The sequence below is a fragment of the Poecilia mexicana genome, unplaced genomic scaffold, assembly GCF_051168715.1.
Source record: "Poecilia mexicana isolate PSO_F unplaced genomic scaffold, ASM5116871v1 scaffold_5, whole genome shotgun sequence".
Lineage (NCBI taxonomy): Eukaryota > Metazoa > Chordata > Actinopteri > Cyprinodontiformes > Poeciliidae > Poecilia > Poecilia mexicana.
In genome coordinates, this window is record NW_028263374.1 from 10602440 (window position 1) to 10613781 (window position 11342).

The following is an 11342-nucleotide window of genomic DNA, read 5'->3' on the forward strand; positions in this document are numbered from 1 at the left end:
ATACATTTTTATTTTATGTATTTGATTTCATTTATATTTTATAGCCTCAGCTATAATCCTTCACTGATATGGTTTGTTGTCACATTGCTATGACATTGCTATAATTTTTTTTTTTTAATTAATATTTATTTGTCTTCCAAATAAAGTTGTGATTCATTCACCCATCCATAGGTTCATTCATTAATAGATGCATTGTTTTGCTGTGTTCCCTTCTTTGTGCATTATGAAAAAAAACAAAAAAACACACACATTATCATGACGGCATCCCATATTACTTATTTTGCTGAAATAATCCACTTTAAAAGATTTATATGCCAACACATCAGGTACAAAACGTCCAGACCAAGATGAAACTGGTAGGATTAAAATTTACACACTTACTGAACTTTTTTTTTTTTTTAAGTAGGTCTCCACCTGCTGGCAGCGCTAACATCTGCAGAAGGAACAAGATGAAAGGAGGCCTCCCCAGATTCTTTGAGTCGATAAAGGACGCAAATCGTCTTTTCTCAGAAGAACCAAACCCAATATAATTACACAGACAATGGCAGGACAGACGATACATGAGCCTGCAGCCGAGCTGACTTTCCACACGTTGTCTATTCATAAAAAAGGAGCAATTATGGCACACCTACTCCCTTTAGACTTAAAATAGATTCATAACAAGACGGTCTGGAAAGCAGGTCTGCAGGTTTATATAATGCTTCCGTGTTGTCAACTCAACTGGGTGATAGTTTATAGGCTTCAAATAACCCTAAATTCATCTGCTATTGCGACTTCAGAGGCCATAAAAGGTGAATTTCTCTACAAACATCTGTGAACATTAGTTTTTGTTTGTCACAGATTCTCAGTTGGATTTTGGACTTCCAGTCTCAAGCTTTCTGTGTCAACTGGCAAGTTTTCTTCCAGACTGGTGTGCTTACCTCCATCCATCGCCCACCCAGCTCTCACCAGATTCCCCGTCTCTGCAGAAAAACATCCATACAACATAAAACTGTTGCTGAGACGTTTCCCCCTGTGGATGCTGCGTTTAGGATCGTGCTCAGTGTTGGTTTTATGTCATATTTTTGGCCACATTTCACCAAAACATTGTCCTCCAGTTAGTAACTGTATACCTACAAAATGTTTGTGTGTGTGTGTGTGGGGGTGTGTGTGTGTGTGTGTGTGTGTGTGTGTGTGTGTGTGTGTGTGTGTGTGTGTGTGTGCGCGTGTGTGTGTGTGTGTGTGTGAGTGGCTTTCTGTCAGCAATTACTTTCTTTTTCCAACTCCTCAACAAAGGCTTTCTTTTTTTTTTTTTTTTTTTGCACAAAGATGCAACTGTGAATTTGGCACCAAATAATCTCTTTGCTTGGCTACCGGAGTTTACAGAAAAAATATTAAAAAAACTATAAATGTGCTTATAATGTATTAAAATGTTTCTGGTGCAGGTAAAAAAATAAATAAACAAATAATTAAAAACCGGAAAAAATAGATATACAAATAATAATATATTGCTAAGTTTATATAACTTGGCATATGCAAAACTTGTCTTTATAGTTTTCCTGTTTTCTGTCGGTTTTCAGGATACCGCTCTATTCCCTACCTTATATCTATAGAAGTTTTTATTTTTTCTTCCACTTGATAATTATTTACCGCTTTGCATTGGTCTATAAAATAAATCCCAATAGGAAACACTGAAGCAATGTGGCAAAATGTAAAAAAGCTTACCTCACACCCTAAGAAGTGACTAAGAAATATCACACTCTTATCCAAGCGATGGTATTTATTGTCATAAATCTGCAATTTCTTACAGGTTGTGAACCACAGTAGGAGGATTGTAAACAGCCCAGCAGGGGATCCAGTAATGATTTTAGTTGACACAGACTTTTACTAAAGCTTTAATAGTTTAGAGCAGAGGATGCATGTCTTTTTACACTGATAACAATGACAGGATGACACTCGGAGCTTCATCTGTATCCGAAACAGCGCAGGTGTGGCCCGTAGATGGTTTGATCTATCCAGCGGCGGAACCTGGACACAGCGGTGTACACGCCTGGAAACTGAGCGTCGCCGCAGCCGTTGCCCCATGAAACCATGCCGTACACCCGGCCCCTGCACACCAGCGGCCCGCCCGAGTCTCCCTGCAAAGACAAGACCACACCCTCTATCAGTTACCGAGCCACAATGTCCCCTTGGTGATTACACCTTCAGATTTCACATGAAGCTGAGCCTGTGGGAAAACGTTTGAGCAGGGGCTTGCTAATCTTTTGGCTTGAATGTCTCAGGGATTTAAGGTCACTTTTATTGTATTGTCTTCAAGCATACTAATATAATGTTACATAATTTGATGTGTCATTCATTTTGTAGAACAAATGACGTCCAGTGAAAAAGCCTCACTTCGCAGATATGAAATATTGCATTTCAGAAATGGTAGCTTTTAGTAATCGTATCTAAATTTCAAAGATTGTTTCAAAAACATCTCAAAATATTCTGGAAAAATATTGAAACTTGTGTTTGTATATTTTTCCCCCTCTTCAAACTGTTTTTCAGTGTTTCAGTGAAACATTGCATTCACCAATACAATGTTTGTGATTAAAAATTAAACAGGAAAAAACCCACTTTGTAGAAGCATAAGCAGAAATGTTTATATTTTTATTTGTCATCTTGCAACTGTAAACTTCAAAGTACTTTACTAGGATTTAATAGGATTGATGAACTCAAATCAGAGTGTAACTTTGATGGTGGGAAGAAAATGATCCATGGTTTAACATCAAATTCAACTGTGAATTGCAATCATTCGCTTTCCTCTAAAACCTCTAGATGAATTACAACACAAACAGTTGCCTTTTAGAAGTCCTTCAATTCAAGGATATCGTCCTCTGCATTTTTTTCTTTTGTCAGAATAAATAAATTTTATTCCATGAAGGTGTCAGAGATTTTGATAGAGAAGATTAGCAAAGAAGCAAAGAAGCAATCAGGAGTCTCAACGGCTACCGGTTGTGCACAAATCCAGCCATTTCGGAACAATGGCAAGAACAAAATAAACGTGGAAAGTTAGCCATAAAAAGTCAAATTTACAGTTTATTTTGAGGCATATAGAGGAAACATGCACAAGAAGATACTCTCATCAGATGGGACCAAACTAAACTGTCTGGCATGAATGCAAAACACTGTGTGACAGAAAACTAATGCTGTACTTCACTGTGAACACCACCCACGTGATGAAACATGGTGGTGGACGTAGCATGCTGTGGGCAGGCTTCTTCTCTGCAGAGACAGGTAAGTTGCATAGAGTTGATGGAAGCATATTGCTAAACATCGAACATTCCTGGTCAAGTCAAACCACAGTTGTATTAAATTGGCAAAGTCAAAGTAAAGACCAAAATTATATTGGGAATCTGCAACAAAAAAAAAAAAAAAAAATTCAGATTTTTATGAGTAAAAAATACACAATGTTTCCCTTTCACCCCACAAATATAGATTTTGGTTTATATTGATCAGTCATGAATAATCACATTGAAGTTTAACATACAATGAAGTTTGTCGTTGTAGGATGACAAATGTGAAAATGATTGAGGGGTGTGAATACTTTCATTGCCGTTTTATCGCGCAACTGCTTGAAAAGTCTCCCAGTACAGAGTTAGATGTATCAGTTTTAGAAGTAGGTTTCTCTTCACAAAGGCAAATGACTACTGGTACATCGCATATTGAATTTCAGGTCATTTTCTTCTCACATTAAAGGCTAAGAAAGAAAGGAGACACATGAATAAGCACAATGAATGCACCATAACATCCACCAGCATTTAAGTGTGCTGTTGTTTTGCTGCCATCCACCAGATTAGCTCTTTTTTTTTTTTTAATCACAGTTAAACTTTGACCTTTGAGACTTCCCATTTCATCTGCAACTACAGTCTGGCATGTCAGCCTAACAATTCATTATGTACTGACATAACAAGCTGTGTCCTCTTACTGACAAAGGGATGGACTTCCCCAAAACTGTGTTACGGATATACTCCGATCTGAGATGAGAATCAGATCAGCTTGTGCTACCTGATATACATTATGGCATTACTGGGCGATGGAAAATGTATTGTCTGAGAAATAAATTAACGTGTTTTCAAGGACAAGACACTCCCGTGTGTCCAAACAGGTTGAGCCGTGTGCCACCCTACGGCCCCCGGGTTAACCTTGCACGCGTCCTTTCCTCCGGACGGGTAGCCGGCGCAGATCATGTTCGCCGTGATGTTGCCGTTGAAGGAGTCGCTGCCGTTGCATCTCGCGGCTGAAACAATGGGCACTGTGACCGTCCTGAGCTTAACAGGGACCTGTCCTCCACCACTCACCCTGACGTGGCCCCATCCAGACACCTGACACAGGTGGCCTTCGACCACGCCTGTGCCCTGTCTGGGGAGAGGCGCCAGTGACACAAACTTGTTCAGGACCATAGGGGCACGCAACTGAGAGTAAAAGAAAAGGAAAAGGAGGTTGTAAAATGTTCACACACACACACACAGTTTTGAAAAGATGAATCTCTGCAGTACCTTGATGAGCATGATATCAGCGTTGTTGGTGCTGCTGTTGTATGAGGGATGAACGACCAGCTTGTGGGGTTTAGCGTACTGCTCAGTACCCTCGAAGATATTTACTTTGTAGTCGCCTGCCACTATCATCATCTGATCTGCCCTAAAACACACACATGCAAGCATTGCACGGAACGTCACTTTTAAACATTATCATTTTCATGCATTTTTTTTTTCCACCTTCAAGATGTGTGTTTGTGCAATGATGGGAGAGCAACACAATATATTACTACTCTGAAAAGGAAAATGTGATTTAAAAAAAAATCTTTCAGAAGGATGCAGCACTCTTGAAACATCAATTGAGAAAGAAAGTTATTTTATTTGGTCACAACTAGTTCCCCCACGTTTCACTCAAGTATGCTCGTTTGAAGTGGAAATAAATTGCGACAGGATGTAAAATATACAAAACAAAAATGTATTCCACAGTTTGTTAAATCTTCTTCCAGGCCAGATGAGGGCTGAGTTGTATTCAACAATAAGCAAACTAGGAAAAATGTGCAGCGCTGTCTTCCCTATTGACGTGTCTGCATTACTATTTTGACTATTCACTAAGCCGAAATATGGACTTCTTAAAGGAAGCCGTTCTCCTTTGGTGTTACCTAATTCTAATTCCTGAGCCACAACAGGAGAGCAGGAGAGTCCAGAACTAAAAGGTTTGGTTGCTGCTACACAAAAAGTTGATTGTGAACAGATTGTCAACTGACTCCATGAAATCAGGGCTCACAGCTGTGATGATTATTTTTCAAAGTCAGAAATTTTTATCTGCAGATGTTGATTTATTAAAATCGCTTTAGTAGATTAAAAATGAGTAAGTGTGGTGAAAAACAAAACCCATTTCATTCGGTTGCTTTATAATTCTGCACCATCTTAGCTGTCCAGTACTTGTACACACATAGATATTCTCATAACAAAAACTCAAAAACTCACTTCTACTTTCCTAAGAATTTACACTTGCTAACATTTTGGATTGACTTTCAGCAGTGTAGTTGTACAAAGCAATATATTCAGGAGAACAGCCTATTGAATAATTGTGCGCAGAGTTTATTTCGGTACTTCTTTGAATAAGTAAATGGCATACGGAAAAATGTGTCAGCAGTGTAGAAATTTACCAGCTCAGGGTGTGGAAAAGGATTGACTGCGACTGCAGCTGGATGGATCAGGAACAATGGCTTACTGTGATCTGGCAGGACTGGAGCAGTGCTACAGAGATATGGATGATTTCCAGGAACTAGACAAGATGACACTTCACTGTCACTCTGTGTTTAACACACACACGCGTGCGGACAAGTACACACACAGGAATGATGATGCACCAAGGTCAGCTGACTCAACTGTATCTGTTTGTGTGCAGTTTGACCTCCAATGCACAAGTTTGCTGTGACATTACCTGTTTATACCAGAAAGGGCTTTTTTTTTTTTGTTTCCAAAAATATGCTCCTACCATACTGAGTGATACAATAAACTGACTAAAATTTACATAATTAAATGGTGTAAGCAATTGGATGCAGTGGGTTACATTTAGGGGTTTTGCAGTAAAGGGGGCTTACATGAAAGATGCACAGTACATTTTTTTCTATCACATGAAATCTCAACACAATATGTCAAAGTTAGGAAAGTGAATGTAAAAAAATGCTATTGCTTCTTAGACATTAGAAATTATGTTACGGAGTAGTTTTTATTCGGAACGCACAATATATCCGCATTAACATCGGTATCGACAGATACAAGTCAATTTTTTCTACATAGTAAAACTGGGGCGATATTAATAACTGATGTTTATTTACGCCTTTCTTGCCATTTGTGCGTGTGCTTCAGGTGGGGCAGGGAAGAACATGTGACAGTGACAGCGATGCGACACAGGATTTGTGGGTGTTCAACTGAGGCAGAGAGGCAATGTCAGCGGCGTGGACATTTTTCACAGTGTCGAAAGGACTGGGGAGAATATATATTACATGAATCGTGTAGCGGTATCCTTCAAGCTCATAGTTACAGATGATTACAGCTGTTGGACACTCTTACCCGATGTTACAGTGCGCTGCAGTCAGAACCCAGTACCTGTGAACTAGCGATCCCCCACAAAAGTGTTGGCGGCTGGATCTCTGAAGAGACACCATGTATTTGATGGAGTTCGGTGCAGCGACGTGGCCGCCGATTATGCGGCTCTGCATAAGCGCTCGGCCTGCAAGGAGAAACAAACAGGATGCAATCTATACACATGTTTACGTTTAGATTTACTGTGAATTGTCCATCATTGCTGTCGGATATGAATTGATGGACAATCAAATATTCTCCTGGTAAACTGGATTAGCAGTGAAGCGTTGGGATAGTTTATCCTAAAAAAAAAAAAAAAAAAAAAAAACAGCAAGCAACCAAAGCTGCATTTGTAGGAAAGCTATGACAGCTGGTCAAAGTCCACGTGTAAAACAGAACGCCCTCGGTGAGTAGAAAGACTGTAGAGTTTTGCTCGTTATCCCACTTCCTCCAAGTTAATTTACCCATTTGGAAAATTGCTACATTTCTGCCATATGGGGGGCCTCGGTGCAATAAAGGTAATGGAACGCAGCGTCACTACTTCACTCTGGCTGCAGAAACATTACAGCAGGGACTCTCCTGCCAGCATTATGTAACTACTGAACCGTGGAGCTCTGACCTCAGGCTGCACAATCAGAGACGGAGGAGAAGTGGGGATCATTTCCTGCGACTCCTCAACATGAGGGGGAAAGAATGCACACTCTCTCAAAATCATTCATATCCATTTCCACTTATGATTGATCAAGATCTTTCTTTGTTCAACACCATTCCAAAAATAATTAAATAGTGTGACTCAGCAAACTTCTCAGTTTTTTTTTCCCACTTTTTATCTTTTTTCTGACATATTTGCACCTTTAACGCTTAAACTAGATTCTAGTGATTCTAAATAGGATTTTGAACCCATTCTGAGGCATTTTAACACCCTCATGCATGAATTATGATCCTTTGTGTCAGGATTTTTTTTCCAATTTCTTTTTACATTTTAAGGCATAAAAAAGGTAGGAAAAAATGTTGTAAAGAAATGTTTTTTATTTTATTTTTAATTGCATGTGCAGAAAAATAGTTGAGCTCACTGGAGGTGAGCCAACGTAAAACTAGATGATCATAGCAAAGTGTGTAATACAAAAGAATAAATTTTTCGTAACCCGATCTTCTCCCAAATTGATCAGATCTGGTACTGAATCGTCTCGGCATAGCTTCTTATTGGTTCGGTATTTTTTTCATCTCTCTTAATATTCAGCTTTGCCTCAGGAGGAGCCAGCAGGTGAAGTGAGGGATGAGTCGTTGTCTGATGCTGATCAGCCAATCAAACGTGATTTTGGTTGAAATTATATTATTATTATTATTATTATTATTATTATTATTATTATTATTATTATGACACATGAAGAGAGATAGAAAATAAACAGACTAACCTTGAAGATAAAACTTACTCCACTCTTGTGCTATTTTACATTTAATTAGCTAGCCATGTAGGCATTAGACTAAATTAATGTTCAGGCTGACGTCAGAGTTTAACCTAAAAAACATTATTTATCATGGATTTTCTTAAAACACGTTTCTAAATTATTCAAATGAGAAATTCTACGTCGCTTTACGTAGTTAACTCTTCCCTAAGGAAAAGATAAGGATTGATTTATGTTGAATTGTGGGTGGATCATAAAATTAAAGCGTGTCAAATTGAATTTTGCCTTTGTTGATTCTGCAGTGTTTGGGCTCACCAGGGCCTTACGTGGATCTTTGTGTTCTCTCAAATGTCCAAAGGAGCCCCGAAAGTAAAAGAAATGTCCAGTTTTTAACCTTATGAGGCTGGATTGGGGAACTAGTGGGGCTCCTTCTCTTTCTCAAAGCATCTTTTTTTTTTTGTTTTTCTTGCAGTAGCGTATTGCATTGTGCATGCACAAAATGTCTGCAGAAAAATGACTCACTATCTGAAAGTTAAGAAGGAAGGCAGCAGTCTGTTGGTCTGACATGTTCAAAGTTTGCACTCTGGCTGAACAAGACATCAGCAACTATATTTCAAATTCAATTTACAAATTAGTTAATTTATCCCGAAAGGAACTTTAAATAAAGTATACCAATTTATTTATTCAATTCAATGATTTTTTAGTTTTTTTTACTATGCAACAATAAAGGAGATACATTAAACTATTACATTTTAGGCATTTATCCCAAAAAAATGTACTCACTGTTGACCGCGGTTAGCGCCAGGAGCAGACAGGCTAAACACATGAGCAGGTTCATCATATAGCAAACAGGGATGTTTCTTTAGACGATATGACTGGATCACTGCAGACAAGCAGCCTTCTCTCTGTCAGCCCAGGCTGTTCATTCCTTCTTCTCTGGTACCAGTGGAAGTGATTCTAATCAAACTGTATCCTTCAGTTTCCCTATTAAAAAAAAAAGTTTTTAATTTCACTGGTTTTCATGAAGCTGCAAAGTCACTCTGGGATGGGCTGAGAGGAGAAAAAGAGAAGTAGGAGCAACAAAAGTTCACATTCAGAAAGTCTTTATTATCAGAAATGCCTGTCCTCTGACCCTCCTGACTTGTTGAAAGGCCCAACGTTGTTGCCATAGCAACAAAGATGGCACTGTGCCCGGGTGGGTTCATCTATACTGTATCAGCACGCTCTCTTTCAACATCCAGGATTATCCCTGCTGAAGTATCTGTGTGAGTGCGTGTGTGCGTGTCTGTGTGGGTGTGAGAGTATGTGTTCATGTATTTGATACAGTGTAAGGACCATTTTTCCAACAAATGCTACGTTGTGAGGACCGACTGGTCCTTATGGGGCCCAAAGCTCATTGAGAATAGGTGCTGTTTTTGGGTTAGGACTAAGGTTTAGGACAAAGGTTGTGAACTGAGTATGGGTTAGATGTAGGGTTAGGATCAGGGTTTGGCTGTAGAAATGAATGAAAAATGGATGGAAGTCAATGCAAAGTCTCTAGAAAGATGTACTGTGTGTGTGAGTACATATGTGTGTGTATTTCTGTGTGGTTTTGTTGTGTAATCCTGGGGATATTCACACAGAGGGATTCTGCACCCAAGTGTCTCTTTCTGACTCATCGGCCATTGCTGAATCTGTGTCAGCAACGATAAGAAGCCCTTATCAACCTACGACGACAATGATGATGATGATGATGATGATGATGATGATGATGATGATGATGATGATGATGATGATGACTGTGATTATGATCAGCCATCTGGCAAGTCAATATCAGCCACAGTGGGAGGGCTGGGAGGGAAGTGTTGGTGTGTGTGTTGTTGGGGAAGGGGGGAGGGGTAAGAGGAGGCGGTCACCTGACCTCCTCTTGTCCCACATGTGGAGCCATCTGACTAATTGATGTTTTACCCAGAGAAAGGGAGAAACGGCTTTGTGTGTTGTGACCTTCCATGGCCAGGTGTTTCCCAAGTCCGAGCTGCAAATGAACACAGCACCAGATTGACCGTTTTCCTCCAGACAGCAAGAAAATGGTGAAAAAGACTTTCCAAAATTTTCTTTCTAAGTTTTTTTTTTTCTTCTTTTGTACATCATTAATTTATTATTTTATGAACAGCATATTTTTAAGCTTCATTTATTTCAACTGAGCCCTGAGCAGACCACTGTGGAACACGGTGGTGGTAGCATCATGCTGTGTGAGGACGCTTTTCTTTAGCAGGAGATGGACTTACATGGAATGGTTCAGACGGAACCATAGTTATGTTCTGAAACTGCCCAAGAAAATCCAATCTTGCTTCTGTAGTTGTCTTGTTAATGGACCTCTGCAGCTTCTCCAGAGATATCATGGCTATTTCTTTGATTATCACTCTTCCGGACATTCCTGTCAGTTCAGGCGGAAATGCACAACACACTTTTTCATGCTGTTATTCATCTTTTTTTTAAAACCGTGCATCACCCTTCTTTCGCTCTAGTTTGTGTTGTTCTGTGGGGAAAGGTTTGATTCTCTTGTCTTTTCTATTTTTCAACTCCAACATTCATTTCCCAAAACATTCCCTGTCTCACAAACACGCCAGACACAAAGGCGCACACTGTTTTTGTCACAGCGACGCTTCACCCGAGGGAAAGCTCAGCATGCTATCACCTTCCAAGCTCACAGGTGGAGCGACACCTCGGGGAGTGCTGATTGTATGTAGGCTAGGAGTTGCAAACACCCATATGGCTGCAAACTCTGTGAGGAAATAAATGAGGGGAGTCTGGGGCGAAATATGGCGGTGAGGGGCAAAATGAAATAAGAAAGGAGTTGCATTTCAGCTGAAGCACGGTCAGCAACACCTTCGCACATGGTGGTTACTTTTGATCACGAGTCAATGTGAGATGTACAAAGAGGGTTAAGCAGATTTACTCTCTGACCAGCTTTACAGGAATACTAGAGGGGGACAAAAAGAGAAAACTTTTCCTTGTTCAAAGAAAGAATGACTGCCATCGTCTCCTGCCTCTTCTCAGGTGGACAGAACACGAGAGGGCTCTTTATAACATCGCTGGATATAAAAACAACATGTCGAACGAGTATAGGTTGTCATTTCACTGGCTTGTTGGGTTTCATGTCTGCAAAGATTCACTTTATCTGCAACGCCGAACAATAAGTTGATGCTGTGAGAACAAAGGCCCCCCAAAGAAAAAGGTGTAATAAAAGAAGGATAAAGTGTTTTTTTTTTCTTCTTCTTCTAGTACTGGGTCAGATACTCTCCTTTCTGAATGTGACAGAGATGTTAATAATGGTGAGGGATAATGAGAGGGACAGGCTTATTTAGAG

General features: G+C 39.7%; 1 protein-coding gene across 1 annotated transcript; it reads right to left on the reverse strand.

Moving 5' to 3' along the window:
• Window positions 1-1741: 1741 nt before the first annotated feature.
• LOC106906166 (trypsin) lies at window positions 1742-9206 on the reverse strand. Its single transcript, XM_088005508.1, has 5 exons — window positions 8777-9206; window positions 6576-6735; window positions 4518-4659; window positions 4164-4433; window positions 1742-2117 (listed from the first exon to the last, which is right to left on the reverse strand). The coding sequence occupies exons 1-5, from the start codon at window positions 8832-8834 to the stop codon at window positions 1944-1946; spliced, it is 804 nt and encodes a 267-aa protein (XP_087861634.1). The 5' UTR covers window positions 8835-9206; the 3' UTR covers window positions 1742-1943.
• Between the last annotated feature and the right edge of the window lie 2136 nt (window positions 9207-11342).

What these genes read in the sequence shown, in the direction of transcription:
- LOC106906166 (XM_088005508.1), bottom strand. Translation starts at nt 8,834, where the DNA reads ATGATGAACCTGCTCATGTGTTTAGCCTGTCTGCTCCTGGCGCTAACC. An exon ending in GGCGCTAACCGCGGTCAACA is followed by an intron (nt 6,736 to 8,776) that starts GTGAGTACATTT and finishes TTCTCCTTGCAG; the next exon opens with GCCGAGCGCTTATGCAGAGC. An exon ending in GAGGAAAGGACGCGTGCAAG is followed by an intron (nt 2,118 to 4,163) that starts GTTAACCCGGGG and finishes TTGTCTTTGCAG; the next exon opens with GGAGACTCGGGCGGGCCGCT.